The sequence below is a fragment of the Pongo abelii genome, chromosome 8, assembly GCF_028885655.2.
Source record: "Pongo abelii isolate AG06213 chromosome 8, NHGRI_mPonAbe1-v2.0_pri, whole genome shotgun sequence".
NCBI lineage: Eukaryota > Metazoa > Chordata > Mammalia > Primates > Hominidae > Pongo > Pongo abelii.
Window position 1 is genome coordinate 11,447,978 of NC_071993.2, and position 22,756 is coordinate 11,470,733.

General features: G+C 43.6%; 2 protein-coding genes and 1 long non-coding RNA gene across 23 annotated transcripts in view; 1 reads left to right on the plus strand and 2 right to left on the minus strand.

Moving 5' to 3' along the window:
- CELF2 (CUGBP Elav-like family member 2) overlaps positions 1–20,162 on the plus strand; it is a 541,707-nt gene extending 521,545 nt beyond the window's left edge. For 8 of the 21 annotated variants that reach the window (XM_024253106.3, XM_054521683.2, XM_024253108.3 and 5 more), the window contains 5 exons: positions 116–247; positions 7,116–7,313; positions 11,727–11,870; positions 14,796–14,967; positions 16,316–20,162. In XM_024253106.3, the coding sequence (XP_024108874.1) occupies positions 116–247; positions 7,116–7,313; positions 11,727–11,870; positions 14,796–14,923 (602 nt within the window). In that variant the 3' untranslated portion in view covers positions 14,924–14,967; positions 16,316–20,162. 21 annotated transcript variants of the gene reach the window in all.
- The window catches only part of LOC112135243 (uncharacterized), a 30,341-nt gene continuing 7,827 nt past the window's right edge, over positions 243–22,756 (minus strand). Inside the window, exons 2-3 of the long non-coding RNA XR_008510277.2 lie at positions 9,470–9,567; positions 243–2,074 (exon numbers count right to left, since the gene is read on the minus strand). This is a non-coding gene — a long non-coding RNA (uncharacterized LOC112135243). The remainder of the gene's footprint in view (positions 2,075–9,469; positions 9,568–22,756) is intronic.
- LOC129048166 (putative uncharacterized protein CELF2-AS1) lies at positions 4,561–5,805 on the minus strand. The gene is given in 2 exon segments (XM_054521903.1): positions 4,561–5,155; positions 5,740–5,805. Coding segments are annotated over 2 exon segments (528 nt in total). The 3' UTR covers positions 4,561–4,693.

The window sequence follows — 22,756 nt, forward strand, 5'->3', positions numbered from 1 at the left end:
CACAGCTCCTCAGCTCCGTCCACTGAGATGATGACAGAAGGATTTCCAGTCTTGTTGGCTCTCACTCACCTCGTGTCTTCTCTTCCCTTGTCTCTGTTTTCCTTTTGTTTTTCAGTGGCTGCTTCAACCCCCAACTCCACCGCTGGTGCAGCCATGAACTCCTTGACCTCTCTTGGGACTCTGCAAGGACTGGCTGGAGCCACTGTTGGACTGAATAATATTAATGCACTAGCAGGTACCATCAACAGTGAGTATTTGCTGCTCTGGTGGACAGCCTTCCCCCAAATTCTCCACAGAAAGTGGTCAGCCAGAAATGACCCGAAAAAGGATATGCCACGGGGAGAACTAAAACTTGGGATGGAGGAGCACATGCTTTGATAGACAAAAGCTGTCCACACTCGTTTTGCCTCAGAAAATCCCCGACCACTCTCCACCCCCAGATTCTCTTCAGTGTGTAGCACAGCGCGTGTGCTCATCCATGGGGTTCTGTGGCTGGCAGCTCTTTTCAGGTTTCCAGGAGTTTGGTTTGGTTTGGTTTGGTTTCGGTCGGTTCTGTCCTGCGAGGCAGGGTGTTACAGTGGGAAAAGTTAATGGACTGGAAGGCTGGAAGCCTGAACCCAGCTCTGCTGCCAGGCAGCTGTGGGAAGTCAGGCAGACGCTGCTCCCTCTCTGGGCTTGGGAGTCTCCATTTGAGAATGGAAAGTTCAGGGTCAGATGATTCTTAAAGGTAGCCTCCAGCTCCAAAGTCTAAAGATTCATGACAATTAAATAGGGGAGAAAATTAGGCTTTGGAAAGAAGGAAATGAAACTGAGGGGAGAGGAGTCACTGCCGGAAGTGACATGATCAGAATCTTTATTAAGCACCTACAGGTATGGGTCACAACATCAGTGACCATCCAGAGGGACATCATTTAGCTGTGGCAGGTTGAAATAGGCTGGAGGCAAACCACTTAGAAAATTGTACTTGGTTCCAAAACATACGGATGGACTCACCAGAGAACTCCAGGTTCTGTCCTCCACAGCCCACCCGCTCCTGTCATTCTCGGTTGATGGGGGAGCAGTGTGCCGGCCAGAGGTTAAGTCGTGTTTTAGATTCATGCTCAGTGTGGGTTCCTGTACTGGGGAAACTGATCCTCAGCCCACAGCGGGGACATGTAATTTCCCTGTCCCTCCGTTTCGGACCCCCTGGTTGCCTGAGAGTAGCCAAGCCCAGCAGATCCACAACAGCCAACAGAGCTGCTGATACGGGAGCCCAGTTAGCGATCATGCAGCCCAGGCCCCCCGGCACCTGCCCGTTCTCATTTTTAATAAAGGAGTCCGTGACAGTTGTTGCCCTATTTTAAGCCATGGTTCAATAAGTGGACTGTTTTTAAAGGGTGACCAGGCAGTATACTTTTTTAAAGCAAAATAATCCCAGTAATTTCATACTGTAAAGGCTCAGAATATCTTGCACTGGACTTGGTAGAAAATGAACCTAAAATTTATCCAAATAAAAATTAACTTGTATAATCCTGATAAATCATTTTTAGAATTAGGACACTTTTCAAGTTTTAGTACATCTTTGTATTTAGTACATCTTTTGGGGAAAAGCAAAAACGTGGACCGAGCTTTAGCTGACCATACCTCCCAAATGGGATGGCTCGTGATTAGCGTGGAGCCCGTGAAGTGGTAGCCGCGCCACGGCCTCAATGTTTTATTCCAGTTAGAACCGCCTCCAGCTTTGACTTTTCCAGCAGCCAAGTAGGAGCCTCACTGCCTTGACCCCCATTTCCGGTACAGCTCCTTGCTCTGACCTTGTCCTTCACCTAGGTCGAGGACGCGTGTGCTCGCACACATCCCCTCATGCTGCTTCTCTTGCCCCAGGACCTAGTTCCCCTAAAACAAGGACTTTGATTTGACCGCCTGCCTGTCCTTGGTCTGCAGAGTAACAGGCCAGTGGGAATGGTTGTCCTCCTCAGCACGTGCTCATGACTGGTGTGTGTGTGTCCTCTCGTCTGCGTCCCGCCCTGTCCACGCTGCTCTGCTCTGCATTGCTGAGATCTTCCCATCGTTCTCGTCAGGGACTGGAGAGGGGCTGTGTTGAATGGCAGAGAAACCATGAGTAGTTCTTGTGTGGGGTCTTGTGTGATACACATTTTGCTTCTGGCAAGGACAACAGGTTTAAATTGTTTTGCTTTTTAAAATTCTTTGCCATTGGGTTAATATAAGTCTGTACAGTTCATAGCAAACGAAGAAAGAATGTTTGTCATTTCAAATAACCCCTACTAGATAGTATGAACCAAGAAAATATTTGATTAAACCCAAAACCAGGCACAAATGAAAATACATTCCTTGTGATTGGAAAGTGTTACTAATGCAGAGCTGTTTTACAATCTCCAGCACTGACCTCGAGCTAGTATTTGCTGCTCGTCTCTAAATATCAACAGAAAACCTTCCAAGACAGAGTATCCTCTTTCAGACCATTCCTTCTCAACAGAGATGATTATGCTACCGGTTCCACTGGATAATTCCTAAAGAAAGTCGTCAAGCAGTGGTTACCTGGGCAGAGTCAGCTTCTCACATAGTTGACAGCAGCTTCCATAGCACTGCTGTGAATCCCACCCCACTGCAGCAGCCATTATCCGTTTCCATATGGAGAGTATTCAGGTTTTCTGAATAGAGCCAACTCTTACCCCCTGACACAGTGGTCAGCAAGAAAGCAGGTAGATGACTCACCAGAGCCGACATTTTACCCTCTTTCCTGCCCAAGAGCCCAGCACCTCTCCCAAAAAATGAAGCTTTTGGTCAGCAGACAAGTAATTCAATTAAACTGTTTGAGTTTGATATCCTTTTTATTCCCTGATACATTAATGAGTCAAAGGGCTAAAAAACAGTACAGCTCCCTAAAAATGTAAGAATCATCCAGATCAGAAGAAGGAACACATGTGATTAACCATCAGAGTGTTCACCTCTGGATTTTTTCAGGGTTCCCTGAGCATGTTTTATATGTTAACATCTGAACTAAGGTGAAGAACATACTTTTTCCATCCAAGAGTCTGTATCTGATTTTATGTGTTTCGGTGTATGTCAAGTGGCATCTTATTTTTCCTTGTTTTATTGCATAATTCGAATGGCTTCCAAATGGCTTACCATCTAGTGCTTAAAATTATGATCGTTTTAAAAAAAACCAGCTGCAGATGCCTGGTGAAAAGTGTCTATGGAAATACTTTCTGTGAAGTAGAGAAAAGAGAAGATGCTCCAGGCATATTTTCGTGGCTTGGCACTACTTGCATTGTGAAATTACTGTTTTAATCTGTATTCCTAATATCTATAGTTTACACAGCCCCACACAACCTTTGTGCCCTTAATAACACAGGCAGGTATACAAGTGACACCCAGTGCACATATAGACATCTTCATCTACCTTAGTTCTAGATATTTTATACTTAGCTTCTCATTCATCAGCTTGCAGCTTAGAAGGATAATCCGTCATCTATACAAAGGAAAACTTACCCCAGTGAAGTGGTTACAAATCTGTGAGACTATTAAGACATTCTCCCTTTTTCTTTGATTTGGGATAAAGCCTAGCAGGGCAGCTTGCAGGGAATGTGGTCTGCTTATGGCACTTGGCTTGTGATTCTCCTTTTTCAGTGTCATCTCCTTAGTCCCCCAACAAAAGACATTCACGCTCATGTTTATGGGTTAGTCCTTCTGTATCATGTTAACAGATTCAGTCATCTCCCAGCTCCTGGGTCTCTATTGTAAGTTGAGGGCCTCTGGAGAGGAATGAGGCAGAAGGCACTCAGTAGTCAGGCTGCGTGCTGGCCCTCCCGACGGGCCAGGTGCATAGGCCTTACTGCGCACTGCCACACCTGTCACTTGCTTCCAGCCTTCCTTGTCTAAATAGCATGCGTGGGAATGGAGATGATAATAATAATAAATGAGAGGAAATGGTCGATCCATTGGGCGATTTCAAGGAAAAGCCCTATTAAGTGGAAGCATTTTATTCAACTTAACTTTCTTCACAGCTCTGCTTCTGTTATCCAGAGCTTTTAGAGGAAATCAAGTACCCGCAGCTGGGTTGACCAACACTGTCTTTGATAGAATTAATCTAGAACAACATCAGGTGACTCACAGGAACTGTTCTCAGAAGTGGAAGGCCGCCTCTGATTGTTCTTCAAACCCTACCAGGTTTTCAGCTACTTTTCCACCCTCACCCTCCCAGATTTTCCACGATAGTTGTGGTTTAAAATATTCTCAGTGTGCTGGTACTTGTTAGAACTTTTTTGTTCACGTGAATGTTTACACCATGGAGGCGGTGAGCCCCTGGCTGGAGAGGCCAAACCCTTCCCGTGTGCCCTGACTGGTCCTCCCTTGCTCATAGTACCGCCTCTGCCACCTCCCCAGGAAAATAGGGCCAGCCACAGCTGTCTCCTACATGCACAGCACCAGCAGAAGTAAACACAACCCTTCCAGAAAGCAGATTAGCTCTGAGGTGTCGTCCAGAGACACAGCCGGCCTCTGTGAAGTGGAACCAGGAGAGAAGGGTGTGGCTGGAATGTCACTGGCTGGAGCTCCAAGCCTCACAATACCCTCTGAAACATCCATCCAGTATTTCAAGAGCAGGAGCTGCGTTCTACTTCTGCGGTGTAAGAGAAAAACATTTTTGGCAAAAGAGAGAAAGAGTTCAAAGTAGGAAGATAATTTTTCTGACCTAGAAATTAAAAAAACAGCTGTGTACAGAGAAGGGAGTTGGGTCCCAGTGACCACTGCCATAAAATGCTACCTGTGTATCTGGCACTCTGGAGAAGCCAAGTTGTGGAGGCTGCAAATCGAAGGAAGGAGCCCCCATGGGTCTCACGTGACAGGGCCTGAAAACTCCCACCCGCAGCAGACAGGGCATCATGGCAGTGCGATGCTCCCCACCCCTCCATGGGAACTTGGAGGCATCCACTGGAGAGGAGCTGCTGTCTTCAGCCCGTCCTCATCTGGCAGCAAGGCCCCGCGTGGCTCCGCAGGTTGTGAGGCACACCCAGAACCTCATGCCTTGAGATCCAAGCAGAGCAGCGAGTCGCCGCTCCTCTCCCGCCAGAATTTCCTCCACACGGGCATCTGCATTTCCAGAGGACTGTGCCCAGAGAGCGATCATCTGTAATCCACAGCACCCGTTAACAGCCTGGCCAAAGTGAGACCAACAATTTATCAGCAGTGTCCAGCCCTTCTCGAGTTATTGTACATACCCCTCTCACCTATCTTAAAAAACACGAAGTTCCTTTGCATCACACAAATAAATAGTGGGAGGTGAGGATGAAGTAAGATCACTGGAGGAAGAGAGAAATGACTCTCCAGCCCTTTGGTGACCATAGTAACAGGGACAGAGGGGAAGCACAGCGGCAGGGAGGTGGCTGCGATTTGCTGGTGTCCGAGGGATCATTTAGGGTAATTAGGACAGTCTGCATCCAAGCTCTTTGGACAGCACTTACTTGCATGACCCAAAGAAAACATTAATGAAAATCTCAATGATTTTCATTAATAGATAGACCCCTTCATAATAAGAAACAAAAGTAGACACAGCAGGGCCTCAGCTGGCAACACCTCTGAGCTAAGCCTGCACTCAGGAGGCTGCCACTCCATTCTCACGCCATTCACACTCACCTCGCCACCCCTGCCTCGTGTCTGTTCTGAGAAGCACAGGAATACCCGAGGTGAGGCACAATGACAGTCCTCCACTGTTAAGCTATGGCCTAATTCATATCTTACATGTGTCCTTTTAATTGAAGAGGCAAAGTTGGCCAAATAGAAGGACAAGTGGAGTAAACAGAACATTCCCCACCTGCTCTGTTAGGGCAGTAGCGTTGCTGGGCGTGTGGAGGTCACTCTGCTGCAGGATTCCCTGGTGTTTCCATGCAGCCTTACCTTAGCTGTCCTCCATTCTCATTAGACTTCTTACCTATTTTTTCAGTTAGCCATCCTTGCTGTTTTCGTATCTCCAATCAATAGCCCTACTTTCATTGAGATTTTCATTAATGTTTTCAGTAAGCTCTTCTCAGAAACAGATCTTTTCTTAAAGAACTGTGATCATAAAGGGACCCAGAGGCAATTGTGATGTTATCTCTTCTGTTTCCTGAGTTGATATGAAAGTTAGCACTCTATAAAGTGTTGCTTGCTTTGACTCAGTATTCAGGGAAAAGGTGACAGCCACCCCAGTAGAGCCAAAGAGCAGCCAGGATACAAGGGGAGAAATCGAGTCTACTGGCCACCATCCCGTTCCCATCAGGTGATAGCCAAGGTCCAGCCCATAGACAAACCTCTGTCTCTGGCTGACTGAAAAACATGACCTGGAGCTCTTTCAGTGGCCGAAACCCCAGTTGCCACTTGGCCATGTGCGCATGTGTGCCCACACAGACTATTTGGTGCTGAAAACTGCACCACTTTGATACGAACGAGTAGCTTCAGCTCTCTCTGTGGGAAGGGTCCACATTGCTTCTGTGCCTCAATTCTTCATCAGCCAGGCTACTTATTCCTAAGGTCCTAGTCCCTGACATCATCATTCAGCTGTTTAGAAAGCCCGTTTTCCTACACTGTAACTCCTCAAACTGCAGGTCCACTGGTTCCGAGAGTACAGAACTTGTCCTCTCCACCATTTCCTCATCACACGGCCTAAGGGAAAAAAGTTTTATTTCATCCTTTCCTCCTCAGCCCTGCAAGCCATCCCATAGTTCCTCAAAGAGCCCAGGAAATGGATTTCAGTGTACAGACGTTACAGGCCTCTGCTACTAAGGTTTTTTTTTTTTTTTTTTTACATGCTCCTAAGCAAAAGGCTTTTACTTCCAAAAGATAACAACGGTACTTGCCAGTAGCACGCTGCATGGCATTGAGCTGTCTCGTCTAACTCGTGCCACAGTGCATTTGGATCACTGGCCTAGGGAGTGAGGGTTCTCATGGCTTAGGTCATTTTCCCCCATTATCATGATTTATTTCTTCATGGTTTCATTTTTAGTTTCCTGTCGGTGTAATTGTGTGCTAGCTGCATGTACTTGCTGTTGTACTGTGTTTAAATGATTCTCTAACTTCCTTTGGAAAGCACTAATGAATAAGTGCTGTTTCTCTTCTCTATTGTTGGGTTTTTTGTAAAGTTGCTCAAATGCTCTCAGGTATGGCGGCTCTGAATGGAGGACTTGGCGCCACAGGCTTGACGAATGGCACGGCTGGCACCATGGACGCCCTCACCCAGGCCTACTCAGGAATTCAGCAGTACGCAGCCGCCGCGCTGCCCACTCTGTACAGCCAGAGCCTGCTGCAGCAGCAGAGCGCTGCGGGCAGCCAGAAGGAAGGTAGGTGCCGCCCTTGGCCCCAGGCAGGGCCCAGCCCAACAGGCAGCACTGGCTTCTAGAGCATGGTTAGAAGGTATCAAATTGAACTGAACCCATGTGATAACAGAAAGCAGTTGTTATTCATATTTAAAAAAAAAAAAAAACCTGAAAGCTGGGCATGGTGGCATACACCTGTAGTCCCAGTGACTTGGCAGGTTGACATGGAAGGATCGCTTGAGCCCGGGAGCTGAGGCTGCAGTGAGCCATGGTCATGCCTGTGACTAGCCACTGCACTCCATTCGGGGAGCACAGACATACCCCTCCCTCTCAAACAAAAGCAAAAACCTATTTATTTCAGTCTTTCTCATTTGGTCTTACAGTTACCTTCTAATTTAATTTTTCATCGATCTCTTCAGATGAAGTTCTTGTCCACTGTATATTTATATACCACTCTGGCTTTGTAGATAAATAAATAAATGGTTTTAATTATTTCCCCCAGCTACGTCTTCTGAAGGGTTATGGCATCTCTGCAGATCTAAGTCCAGGAAAGTTGATCACGTTTCTTGCAATCCCCCAATATCCTCTCACTGCTCACCCCCTCCCATAATTAAGTTCTATAAACTATTAATTTCCCATAAACTACTTCATAGTTGCTGCCTGTAAAAAATTCCCAGGGACCTCCCTCTCCCAAGTCAGCACAGACCATCACCTTTTCCCCTTACACAGAAGCTACTTGTTGGTGGAAGGGGATGGATGGCCAAAGGCTTCTGTGGGTGAAACACTCTCTGTCCTGTGTTTGCCAGGGTTTTGGAGTCCACACATCCTATGAGTGTGTGGCCGGCTCTCAGTAGGTGATGGTAAATCCATGGTTAGGATTGCCTTGGTCTTTGTTTAATTGGGGGTCTTCAGGGAAAGCAAGTAAGTGATCAATTGCCTTGCTTCTCTGCCAGTAAAGCAAAATAAACTCCAGGAAGTTAATGCTAAGAATAAATTAAAGCTAATTATGAAATGGTTCGTGAGTAAGACCAAATAAGGATCATTGGTCATTCTTCCTTAATTGAAGCTCCTTTAGAGCAAAATCTGCTAAATGATATTTTTTTCTGACTTGTTTAGATATGGGATAAAAAGCTAGAATAGAGAAGCACTAAGGGAGATTGTTTAAAGTTTCTTTCCCTTCTCTTTTACTTTCACCCCATAGTTCCAAACTGCTTTGTCTGAAGTGGGTTTTAAGAGAACACAGCTTAAAAGATACTCATGTTTTTTTTTTTTTTTTTAAAGGAAGGAAAAGGTTTTTTCTTTGTATAAACAACATGGATATCACTTTTAAAATGAAAAATATATGAAAGTCTACGTTACTTTTCATTATTTCAACTTTCTCTTTCAACTTTCTCTTTACTCTTAGCTGTGACCATTATGGTAGGCTTTTGCAACATGCACAGGTGTTCAGACAACTGGTTCCCCAGGCTTGTGAAAGAGACCCTACATCATGAACATCACTTGTCTTCCCAAAGAAAGGCCTGTGTGTGTGCCTTTTCTCTGTGGTCTGAGTACCATGGTGACAAATGAGGGCAGAGAGCAGGGCCTGTAGAACAATGATATCATCACACAGAGGCCAGAAGGCCAGTTCCCCACATGGTGGTCACCTCTCCATTACACAGCAGGGCCTTCCAGTAAACTATAGAGCAGTTTGGGGATGAAGTCTGGGCCCTGAAACAACATGTTTCTGAGGTTTCACCTGAGCCCACTGCCCTCAACTTCCTCGCCTGGAGTTTTAGGGGTTCCTGCTTAGCACAGTAATTCCCCTTCTGAGATTAAGATAAAATTGCCCAAAATAACCATTGCCCACTCCTGATTTAAGAATGTGGGTTTTCAGTAGCATGCTTTCGGGTTTTTGATTTGTTCAGTTTTTCTTTGGAATCATCTCCCACCTTATCATACCTCTCTCTTCTGATCCTTTTCTCACCCAGTTAATATGTGCTCAAGAAATTTAAACCATCTCCATATTAGTTTAAGTAAAACAATTTTAAAAGCAAATGATGCCAGGCAGAGCAAAAATAATAATAATAATAATGAATTCCAGATTTTCTACTCCACAGTTCTGTCCGAGGTTGCGAGACCTGGTGTGTTTTTTCCCCAGACAGGAAGTGAGCCTCTGACGGCCCGCCTCTGTCCATTACCTGCAGGAGGCGAGTCCCGTGAGGAATGGGGACGCTGGTGGACTCGTACAGCTTTGTTCCTACAAACGTCCCCAGTTCTTTATGCCAGATCAAGTGCCCTGTGAGAGAGATAAAACATGAACACCCCAACAGCCAGGACCAGTAGTGAGTGTAACAGACAATCTAACAAGTGACAGTAACGTGCACCGGGAGAAATCTGATGAAGGGGTGACTTGTGAACAGGTGTTTCCCACTTCTAGAGGAAGAGAGATGACACACAGGTAGAATCCCATTTTTTTAAAAGGTGTTTTGTTTTTTCCTCTTCATCTCAGCCACCTTAGTTGCATACAAGGGAGGTTTTCCGTATGAAATCTTTTTTTTTTTCATTTTAATATTAAAAACTCGGGACATATACAAAACCAAACTGTTTCTTGGTGATGGAAAAATTGGGGGATCTATGTCGAGATTCAAGAGATGCTGCTGACATTTTTTCTTGGGAATATCAGGAGCAAAAGGACAAAACCTACTTGTGTGTGTTTACTGGTCTCCTTGTTTCCTTGGTCTCTCTGTTGGGCATAGACAAATTCAGCATGAGCAACATTCTAGAAAGCTAGGATTCCTCAGGCATACCCAGTCATCTGTCATGTGCATTGAAACTGTATTTTCTCCCCGGCTTCAGGAGGTGAGATGTACTTCACAGTTCAAACGGGGGCCCAATAACTCTCATTTGTGCATTTGGATCTTTTGTGCGGTGGGAACATGAAAGCTGGTAGCACCAAATCTGACCATCAGACATATCACCCAGGATGCGCATACACAGCAGCGCTCAGAACATCCCTTTCCAGTGTTTTAGGTTTTGCATCTTTTCATGTTAAATGTTGATTCCCTTAAAACCAGAAAACATCTGGGGACCCAAGGCCCCCCCTGCAATTGTGTCCCTTTAAAATAAACTCCTTCCCATGCCCTAGAATACGGATATATCCAAGGAAATTGGCAGCAATATGGAAAGTTACAGTAGTCATGAAGACACACTTTTAAATGAGAAAGGAAGACTTCATCTCTGTGGCTTCCATAGTTTGCCTCAAGAAGTTTTCTTTGTGAAAAGTCCCAATCATTAGGATACTTTCTTGTGATGTATTTTGTGGAGACAGGGGAAGAAGCTTGGTTTGACATTTTTACAAAGTTCTTTTTATCCCCATTTTAGTTTTCTTCATGCCACACAGACATCCTTCCCACATCTAGGGACCCCAGTGCAGCTATCCCCTGGGGTTGCCTAGTTGGGCAGGCAGGCCTGTTCCTCTCCTGTGAAGGCCAGGTGAGGATTCCTGACCCGCTGCAGAAGTCACCTCACCAGTTCTGTGAGCGCCCCTCCTCAGAAGACTCCATGCCTGGAATGCCCAAGAAACAGCCAGCCCTCATCTCCCTCAGCTCATATTTATGCCCTTTTGTGCTGCTTTTAACTTTCAAACGGTGCTCATATGGGTGGGGGAGAGTTAGGAGAGGAAAAGTGAGGGGAGCTTAGGAGCACGCACCTCTCCAGCCAGCAGGGCCAAGATCTCCATCCTGCCCTTGCTGCCTGTGTTTACTGGGAAAGGATAGGTGGACGGGCAGAGCTTGGCTTCCTCGGTTTTTGCCCAGCTTCTACGTCCACTGCACTCATCTCCAAGGCCAACGCCCAGGAGAGTCATTCCTCTCAAAGTCATGAGACTCAGGCTACCTTCTTTCCTTGCCTTGACTCATTGCCAGTCATTTCTAATAAAGATGATTATTAGACTGTGTGTTAAGAGATTTGGCAAATCAAAACTGGCTGGAAAACTAGGCAAATGATAGAGAAATCTGAGCAGCATTACTGCTACATCCGTTATTCTCAATTGTTACAATTTTCTTAGAATGCACAGAGCACCCTTTTTTCCTTCTCAGAGCCTGTCCGTACCTGAGAAAATACGGCCACCCAAGAAAAACCCATGCCAAGATTATCTGTCCCCATTCTGCCCACTGTCACCTTCAGCCCCATGAAGAGGTGACTGAAATGCATGCCAAGGGGCAGTAGTACCTGTGACTCACAGAAGACTGTCAGTGGAAAGGAAGCCATTCGTAACCAGCATCTTTGGAATCAGAAAAATCTGAAGGATGATTGCTTTCCTGAAAGGCACTCCAGCACTTGACATTTATCCATCTGTTTGTTCAACTAAATGCTTAGCTTACCTGTTGTTAAGAAGGGACTTTGGAAACTAAGACTCAAGGGATACCTTACTCTGACTTTTTTTTTCCTCCTTAGGTCCAGAGGGGGCAAACCTCTTTATTTACCACCTTCCACAGGAATTTGGAGACCAGGACATTCTGCAGATGTTCATGCCTTTTGGAAATGTTATCTCTGCTAAAGTCTTCATTGACAAACAGACCAATCTGAGCAAGTGCTTTGGTATGCAAAAGAAACTAAGCTAGAATATTGCAGTAGGTTCCCAGGTGAAGAGTCGTGGGAAGGAAAATGTGAGACAATTTCAGCCAGGATAGGGCCTTCCCCACGTTGTGTTGGGCTCTGATTTTCTGGATCCTTGTAGGCAGATTTGGGCAAAGAAAGGAAGGCTCTGGGAAATTAAAGTCAATGCCCATACATTAGGTAATCTTCCATACTATACTATTAAGGAATCTAACCACATTTAGCTAATCTTTCCCACTAATTCCTTAGCCCTCCGGGTTTAGTACAATTCAGACACCGTGGTTGTGGGCAACACCATATTGGGGGCTTATTGGCCTTGACATACACGCACACAAAGACACTTTCACAGACAGACACCCATTCATCAGCACCAATACACCCATGTGTTCAGGCTGCTGCGTGATCGCAGCTCCACGTGCCCGGGATGAGCGGTTGGCAGATCTCACGGTTACATAGCGCGCTGCATGATGGGATCTGAAGGGCCGCCATCGGGAGTGGGAATGAATGCAGAGCCCAGGGGCGTGCAGCTGTTATCAGAGCCTCAGCTGCCATGCCCTTTCCTCAAGCAGCCTGGACTCTGCCTCCTGTGGGTGTTTTTCGCTCCCTTAGGGAGTAAGGGATGCTCACGAAGTGGACTGATGTTTTACACCAGGACAATAGCATTCATTGAATATATTCCTCGTTTCATTTTTCAAACCCTATTGGCCACCTACAGGCCAGGATGTTCAGAGTATATATTACTTGGCAAGCTCAGGGCCCAGTTTGAGTTCGAATATTTGCTTTAATCACTCCTGCAATTTAATAATTCATGCTGGTGGGAAATAGTAACAGCATAAAACCCACGTAGTTAGGTAAGGGCTGGAGGAACCACACAGAATTGTGTGCTGTAAAGGAAAGTAGCAAAGGGAGGGTGGTTCTCAAACTTAACTCTGGCTGGTAATGAGTAACCAGCCCAAAGAGAATGTTTTGGCTTCTAAAACTCTTATCCTAGGGTCTAATTTGTGCTGTCACCCAGGAAAGTCTGAAGGCACGGTTAAAGGACTCCGCATGTCAGCCACTTAGAGTCACCACGTTACCCTAGCGGCAAGGCTGTCAGTCGGAACCCATTCGGCGGCTGCTGTGGCAACTGTATAAACCCCTCTGTGACAGTTCAGTAGAGACAGATATGCAAATTAAATCATTATGGGGGGGTGTGTATTTGAGCAGGAGCCTACTTTAGGGAGGCTTCCCTACATGACTTACAAGGCTTTGAGGCTGACTTTTGTGTTTTTCATAGCTAAACAATATTCTAGGTTTATCTGGAAGGGAATTCTGCTTCATGATTTGATTTGAGAAAATATTTACTTCCTTGAAAACAGATTGTTTATCAGCCTACAACCTCCTTAACCATGTGCTCATACTGATGTAAACCATAGCTGTTAGTATCAGCAGACAATTCTTGAGCATGATGGACTGGTTTCCATTTTTGTGAAACGCTATAGCACCCAGGTTGCTCGGTGAGCCAGCCACATTTCTTAGGGCTGCCAGTCATAAGGTAGTGCCCCGTTCCTTCCTAGTTCTTGGCCAGGTTTTGTTATCCATCTCACCTTTGTCCATTTCCATTCTGTAACTGTCTTGATAAAGACCCAGAGGGAAAGGAAAGTCAGAGCAAAAATCTTGGATCCCAGATCACATTTATTGGGAATGAGACTTAAACAGCCACTTTGCAATCCAGCCTACCTCTGAAAAGCTGCCCAGCGTTATGCCACGTGCCCATTTTTATCAGCCGAGAACTGGGCAGAAAAGTCATGTCCCTCCTCTTCCTCCTCTAGTTTGTAAAGGAATTTTCTCTTTAGCTTTAATAGCAGATGGATAGAGGTGCTTAGTATAGAACCTTCCGAACAGCTGACATTTAGACCTAAATGTAAGTCAGGACAATAGCTTCCTGTCACCACTCGGATCAGCACCCTTTACAGCCTTGCTGTACCTCTGCTGCCGCTTCCCCCAGTGCTGGAACAGACTTTGGGACCGAGATCCTCTTGTCACTGGGTCTTTGCAGTTCTTTTTCAAAAGCATGCCCTCCCCGCTGTTTTTGGTGGAGGTCGTTGCTACAGAGTAAGAGATGGGGAATTCTCTTCAGATAATTAAGCTCTAAGCCGTTGACTATGTATCCCCCAGACTTTGGGAGATGCCAGGGAGCAATTTCCTTTCTGTTGAATTTACTGGAGCTTTGGAAATGGAAAGTGAGATAAGGAGAAAGGCCCAGCACTTCCTTAGTCTCCTTGGTATTAACTCCAAATGGGTAAAAATCAAGTATGAGTGAGTTATTCTAGAGTTTGTTCGCTAATTGACCCATCCTCCAGCTAAACAGGTGTAGGCTCTGTGTGACAGACGATGGAGAGCTAGAGTGAGAGGCCGGGGCTTGGCAGTATCTGCTGTTCTCCAGCCCTTCCCTTCCCGAGCCTGCCTGTTGGCCTCACCTGGCTGGGACACGTGAGCCCCTAGGGGCCCCTACAGCCCTGAAATATTTATACCACTGCTTGTATGAGTAGCATGTATGGACCTGGGGTTCTTTTGGAGAGATATTAAAGGACTTGAAACAATGATTTGAGCGAGTTCAGTAACTGGAACTGAAATCAGCCAAACAATTGAGTCTGAGGTTTCAGTGTTGTGGGGAGGGGTGTGTGCTCCATGATGCCACATTTCCAGTCCAGCCAGCAGCTCCACAGCTGCTCAGTGGGCACGCCCCATCATCCACTCACGGTGGACTCACGATCAGTTCCACAGAGCTGTGCTGGGCCCGTGGGGGCTGGCGCCGGCGCTGGCGCCTCATGCTGGCTCTTCAGCCCTCCCCAGAGCCCCGGCCCCCTTTTCTGTTTTCTGCTGGGCTTCCTCTCCAGGCTGACTCCCTCTCTTGGTATTTTCCAGGTTTTGTTAGCTACGACAATCCAGTCTCTGCACAAGCTGCTATCCAGGCTATGAATGGCTTTCAGATCGGCATGAAACGCTTGAAGGTGCAGCTGAAGCGTTCCAAAAATGACAGCAAACCTTACTGATCCTAACCCCAGAGGCTCCCTGCTCTCATTTTAGCTTTCTTAGGGTAAGTCCCACGAGCCAGCCTGTCTCAACAGGGAAGGCAGAGGAGGACCACATTGCCAACTTTTACCAAGAGAGACGGTTATTTTTACAATAAGGCCTCCATGTCCCCACCCACTTCCCCTACCCAGTTTGCCATAATTAAAACTTGGGCTACCTTGTTTCTATTGAGTAAATTCCTCCAGTTGTGCCACTGTATTCTCCTTTGTTTTGCAATTTGAATCTCCTTTTACCTTTTTTTTAAATTTTTTTCATTTTTGCTTTTTTAAAGAGAAGCATATACACAAATAAATGGCATCTTGAGAATTTAAAAGGCAAACAAACGCTAATGTGCAATTCTAACTCTGAAACCACTGGTGCCCCGAGAGCACTGCCTGGAGAATTCACCCCTCCTTGCCCGGCGCCCGCCCCCGGAGGGAGGGCCCGGTGCTTAGAGGTTAACGTGGTGGCCTAGGAGAGGGAGAAGCCAGGAGAAGCACTTACTCCAACCACACGTCTTTCCACTACATCGGCTTGTTTTACTAAGTAGGATTTTATTTTAGGGTTCAAAGAAACATGACATTTATTGGTCAAATTTACACTGGTTGTCTATTTTGTTATTGTTTTATTTTAGTTTTTAGAAAGGATTAATGTACAAAAAGATTTAGAGATCTGTTTCTTAAAGCTACAGGGTTTAAAAAATAAAAATGAGTGAAAATACTTGATGTTTCTTGAAAGATAAATTTAATAATAATAAATAAATACATAAATACATAAATAAAAAAGAAAGCCACAGGCCTGTAAATTTTATTTGTAAAAAAGCATTTCTATTTTTATACAAAATTTTTACTGCCTCAGAAATAATGGAAGTTATTTATTGCCTATTGTTAACTTATTGGGTACCTAAAGAGCAGTTCTCTGTCTAGCTAGAACCTTCTGAAGTAGTCTCTAGAGGAATTGTTCTAGGAATGGGCTTTTTTTCACCGTTGAACCCTAGACCTAAAGTTCATGCTTTATCCTCTCGTTGTGTGTATCTGTCTGATTATTTTGTTTGTAACTTCCATTATCTAGTTTACAGTTCAGTCGTCTGACTTTCCCCGTATGTCACATTTGTTGAAACTGGACCTTCTCCCCCTGTCCCTCACCCCAAAACACCCGGAATCCATCCCCTTTTGCTCTCTCCAGATGGATTCTCTTGGGGTTTCATTGTGCTGTGGATAAAGAGTGTAAGAAATGCAAATTATGTGAATGGCTCGGAGACTCCCTAATGACCTAAGATTTGCATTAGTTTTTCTCCTGCACCCTTAAAAGTGATTTTGTTGCTGCTGCATAGATTCTGTGTAACTTTTTACTCTTCCTTGTTTTTTCCCTAGACATCTTCATGCCCGTTAGTTCATCGTTTGCCTAGCATGTCCCTGTGGCGTCTCAAAAAAAAGTTTCATCGTCCCGTCATTGTTTCTGATGTCTTTCTGACCTCACATCATATTTGGTTCTCCTACTGACCTTTGATCTAGTTTGACCTTTGAAATTTGCATGTGACCTCATCTAGCTATGAATTCTGGGAAGTCAATGTGAAAAACATTGCTGCATTCATGCAAGACTGAAATTTATTATTAGACAAATTCATTATAGAAAAAACCTGTGGCAAAAACGTTTCTTTCTTATTTTTTTTCTTTTCCTAAAACAGACTTGAAAGTATTATACAGGGATTGGCATTCTTCCCGGTCACTGGTAACAATAGCAATATGTGTCCAGGGACACAGAATGTTGGTTTCTAACAGACTACTTCCAAAAACAGTTTGAGAAAAAAACTGTCTGATTTTAAGTCTCTAGAGGTCTGTAATAGTTTTTACATTTTTCAGGCAGTGTAAAGTTTTTTGATAAGGCCATTTTAGGTGGCTCACTTTCTCATTAAGATATATATATAGAACCACTTTTTGTAGATTAGTATAAGAAAAATATTTACCCTGTTTTGGGGCAAATGCTACCTATTTGTGTCACCTTTTGCTGAACTCACAGTTAGACAATCCATGGTTTAATGCACATGAAATTACCTATATTTTATACTGTTTCAATGTACAGGAGAAAGGTTACTGTAAACTGTGTTATGTTGGTGCTTCTGTGAATTAAGTTGTGGTTTCATCATGAGTCTTAATGTTCTTTGTTGATAAGACAAGTTTAGAATTGGTTTACTTAATACAAAAAAAAAAAAAAGAATTTAAAAAAAAAAAGTTGTTTGCTTAAAAAAAATTTCATGTGAGGGAAAAAAAAACCTATTCCAGAATAAGTTTTGTGTTGGCTTGTGAAGCATTGATGTCATTTTTTTTAATTGTGGACTATTTAGATGTGTTTGTGTTCAGCAAAATGTGATCTGTTTTTTTTCTTTTAAAGAAAAAAAGTGAAAATATATAGTGCCAAATTCCAAAGGTACTTCCTTCCTAGAGCTTCAGTGTGTTTCTTGTGAGAAGTAATTTGATAACATGGGTATTTTATTATGTGTTTTGTATAAATCCCTAATATTTAAAAAAAAAAAACAAAACAAAAAAAGGTTAAAAAGTTTGTTAACTTGCTATCCTGTGGTCTTGTTGCCTGAAATTGTTATTGTTTGTTATTTCTCTCTGATGTTTTTTGTAAGACATTGTATAAGTGCCCATGTCCCACTTTTTTAACCACTCTGCACATCAGTGCTGTGAAGGCAACCTCACCATGTATTTTCTTCATAATCTATGGAAACCTCTAAGGTGAGAAAGTTTTGAACTTTTAACCCTTTCTACCCAGAGCTATCTGGAATGTTGATGACTTTTTATACTGTCATGATTTGAGTTTGTTTTGGGGTGTTTCCAATTTGGATTTTTTTCCCTGCATCTATCCTCTAAGTTCTTTCGGTTTGACTACTTTGTTCTTTGGTTAAGATCCAAAAGAAAACAATTCCACGAGGCCAATCTAAAGGGAAAAAATCCTACACTACTTTTGATTATTTCTCATTTTTGGGAAAAGAATTCCTAATGTGCTAACATAGAATTCCTTCTTCAGTTTTAACGAGTAATTGGATAAACCCTGAGGGAAAACGGAGGTAGATACAGCACCTAACAATCCTGTATGCTTTTGAGATCACGTTTAGTGCTATGTCCTAGTCTAGAATATTTTCATATACCTTGCAGTAAAACAACTTTGTGGCAGGATAGTCTCTTGAGGGGTTTTGTTTCTGTTTCTTAAATACTCCTAAATAATATTTCTCATCAGCCATTATGCTGGGGCATCTTACCAGGTGTCTGGAGTTAGAAGCCCATAGCCCTTTCCCAGCCTTTTTGGTTTTTTTATTTTAATTGAACACATTTCATCTAAGTAAAGCTCAGTTCTTTATCACAATTAACTGACCAAATACCTAGCACCAGTTCCTGCTGCCACTTTTTAAAGTGCCATATGACTTTCTATGAACAGGTACCTTGCTGTCTTGACAAATCCTAATGTCACACCTACAGCCCCAACACAAGCTCCAGCCTTCCTCTTCGGCATGCCCTGGAAGCTTCTTGGCCTCAGCTCCCCTTCCCCGCTCAACACCCTGTTAGGATCAGTGTGTGTGGATGGGATAGCCCTGGGATGGAAAGGACTAGCCTCTACTGATGCAAAAAAACAAAAAGCAACACAAACGTTTCCTTCGTATAGCACATGCACTTACAATGACATGATTTGTATTATCCTCACATGTGTTTACTACTGCTGGGGCCTTCCTTCATCCTCTGAGGGCTATTTTGTACTTCCTGCAGCAATCAGCTTAATAACAACAGTTATTGCACCTGTCTCTCTCTGAGAACACGGTGTGTCTCGACACATACATGGAAACACAAGAGCCCACCACTTGAATTTCTAAGACCATTTCATTCTGAAACTTCGTATCAATTACCTAAATCTCAACGAGAAACAATTTTGATTTCTTTACTGAAGCCGACTCCCCTCCCCATCTCCCTCTCAACCCACCTGCATGCGTCTCCCCCAGAGGAAACACTGAGGGTAGGGACAGGAGGCTCAGGACACGCCCTCTGAATCGAGTGTTTCTTCTTCACAAGTCACCAAGAGAGGACATGAGGGGGAAAGTCCTTTTTTGCCCTTCTCCAAAAAATAACCTTCCACAGAGACAAACTGTCCTTCTATCCACTTTTATCTTTTAATATCAAAAGGAAAAAGCTGCAAGGGTGCAAAGGGCCTGTGCCAGAAGAAAACACACAGGGAAACCGCTTTTTTTAATCAAGTGTAGAGAATAGTCATTTTTAATCTAAATTAGAGAATTGTGATACAATGGCAGTCCTCAAAGGCGTAACGAGTTCATCTTTCTTTCACCATAGGGGTTATAGTTGGCTTGTGCTACTCTGGAATCATTTTACTGTTTGTTTTTATTATCTTAAGTGCTAATTAAAAAAAAATAAAATTTTAAAAAAACCTGTAGTTTCATTACCTTTTTGAATAATGTCATACAAAAAATGTATTTGTTTTTTTGTGCTGTGAGAATTGATGTTTGTAGATTAATAATCATTTTGTTTAGAATTACAAAATAGTTTTTAAATATTGTCTGAGAAAAGCCAAAGTTAATGCAACCTAGTGGAAACTGTAAGACCATTTGAGTATTGTTTGTTTTATTGATGCATTTGGATTTTGTTGTTTGATGGAATTTGAGCCAAAAACAAAATACGCAGGCTTTCCTATTTCTACAACTGATTGTACTTATGCATTTTGTACCAGTGGAACTTTTTATACTGGAGATTAAAAAAAAAAAAATGGAAATTTTTGTGGCTTGCTCTGGTGGGCCCCTGACAATGACTGATTTCAAGTTTGATTTCGGGTTGATTGATAGAAAGAAAGTTGCTTTTCTTTTGAGAATTAAAAACTTTGGCTTGATTTCTTTTTTCCCTTTGCTTATATCTTAGCATTAGAATTTTGTCTTAAAATAACAGCGGTAAGTTTCACTTTTTATTCTGTATTGTGCAGTTACACAATAAGGTAATTAGATTTAGAAGTACTCAGTCACTTTAAGTGGATAAATGTATTAGTTAAAACTTTAGGGTTTGCTTTTTTGCTGTTTAGATCAAAGTTTTTTCTGATTCTTCTGTCCTCATTGTGAACATAACCGTGTAGTTGAAACAGTCAAACTTATTTTTGTAATGTATGTTATTGTGTGATGCAGTTTTTTGCTTCTGTCTCCAATATTAAACCATTTTCCTAATACTTGTTTCTCTCTCTGCGTGTTGTATTGTTGGTAGTCATTATATGTTGGTGATACATCTGCACACCTCACTGTTTCACGTATCTGTTTTTTTCTCTATGTTGTGTAAAAAGATACAGTCGATTCCACTTAAGTGAATATCTGATTTGGGAAAGAGGAAACTGCACACCAGCCACCTTTGATTTATGTACAACCGCCCACTTGAACTCCTGCTTCCAAGATTTATACACTTTTTTCCTACGGTTCACCTCAGTAACTGCCTTTGGGGTTGGATTTGCCAAGGTGTTTTACGGTCTTTTGACCACACAGGTTAATTTCCCCTTTTCTCCCCTCCCTCATGAGTCTATCCACACAGTTCTTAACATACATTCCAAACTGCTGCGGGGTTTCCTTTCCACATCCACGAGGCCAAACCCGCATCATTACAGTCCAACTCTTCTTAGACACTAATCACCTTTCTAAAAGAGGTGAGTTCTCCAGGGAAGAAAAATCAACTTAGCCGGTGAAAAGGGTTAAACTTAAGTCTATTTGTTGCCATCAATCAATCAAAAGATATGTATAGAAAAGTCATTTAAATTATTTATTTCTACAAGCTAATTGAATCCAGGAGCAGCTTTAATTATTAACACCAACGGAAAAGAAAAGAAGTATTTCCAAGGGCTCAAATGGAAGCTGTACTCAGTCCGGTGGAGGCAGGGGGAGGTAAAGTTTCTCACACTCAAGTCGTCTTCATAGTTTACTGTCCTTTTCCAAACAAAAGCTAATAATGCCATACGCATCCACACACTCCCTCCTGGATGAACCTAAGTCTCGTCCCCACTGTCACCCCAAGGCCAGTTATCAAAAACTGTTCCTTCTCTGCCCTCAAAGACTGAAGCCGCAGGCCCTGTTCTGCCTCTGCTCAGGAATCTGATTGCTCTTAAAGTGCTCTTACAAGATTCCGTCGATGTTTGCTCCCTCTGTCTTATCTCTCCTTCCAGTATTTTCAGACGCACAAGCTCTGACTCAGGCCACCCAGCACCTGGCAGCCTTCCTCTGCGTGCCAGTGAAATCTCTCCCAGTAGGTGCTCAGGCTCTTCACCCTCTCGTTGCAGCAGCCCCTCTGGCCCGAGATTGTATTTTCTAGTCTGCTCAACAACAGAGGGGCCTGGCGAGGTGGAGGAAGGGAGGCTCCCTCCCCGGGGCTGGCCGCCTCAGTGATGGTGATGCCACCAGCTCCAGCCTGCACGGATGGGGCTCACTTCCTGCCACCACTTCTGCTTTCAGTCTCCTCATAGCCTTCGGCAGTCTCCTCTGAAAACACTGCCTACATTAGTGGGAAAGGATGGCTAAGGGTGTGATTTCTTTTTATTAGGGAGGTGGGAGGGGGATGTTGGGAGGCATGGGGGGTGATTAAATTATCATTTCCAAGGTGCAAGTGTTTATTTTTCAAATCTATAAGTACATAGATCCACCATTTTGGCACAAGACAAAATACTCATGCTAAGCAAAGGAAGAGAAAGACAAAGCCAGTTTTTGTTGCTTTTCTAAAGCAACAAATAATTCTCCAAAGAAGGGGATGAAAATGCTAGTTCCTTTAAGCACTTATGACTGTAAAGTTGGTCCCTGCTTAAATTCATACCCATAGTTTTGAGTCGGTATGACACCACTGCAGTGTGAGCAAGGTGAATCCGTGTGCCATGCATGGACCACCTTGTGATACCGCAGCACCATCAACATCTGCCTTGCTGATGGAAGCCACACACGCTGCCCAGCCCACAGCAGTTGCACGCAGCCGATGGGCTCGGACTCTTAGCTGGCAGGCTAGGACACACAGTGAACATTAATGTACTGTGAATCGTTCCTGATAAGTGAATAAAACATTGTAACCAAACAATCAGCTTATTCACTTATCAGGAATCGACTGTTCTGCTAATTTGCTGTTGTTGTTTTTCATCTCTGTTGTAGTTCACTATTTTTGCTGTGTTCTGTTTTCTCCTCTCATGCTTGGGCAAATCACTGGGAATATTATCTTCATGTGACCATGAAACGTTTCTATTGAGTGAAAATGATATCTTAACAAAATCTATGCACTTGCTATCAGGAACACAATACTGGATGTGTCTTATATATATTGAACTATATAGTACTCGATTTCTTAAATAAAGCTTAAGAAAGGACTCTTGTGTGTAAAGTTAATGTGATTATTTTTCAAAGCAGTGTTTCTAAGGGGTATTTTTGTTCTTTTAAGTCTTGAGTGATACAGGATATTTTTCATTAAAATTATATCACTGGCTTTATGACTTAATATTCAATAAATTGACTTTGGAAACAAAAGTTCTCTGGAGTGCATTTTAGCCAAGAGACCTCTGGAAATCCATCCCCTGCCTCGTGACCACGGCGAGTCTCTACCCGCACACCGTGGGTCGCAGAACAGAGCAGTCCCTTCATGGCCAAAAAGCCCACTAGGAAGCGCCCAGAGTCTGCCCCAACCTAGAAAACCCAACTGCCTTTCTGGATGTGATCTCTTTAGGCCCAGAAGAAAGGGGACCAAAGAGAAAGGCAGATCCAGGAATAATGCTGGTTTGTGTCAATACTTTGCCAGAATGATGTGACA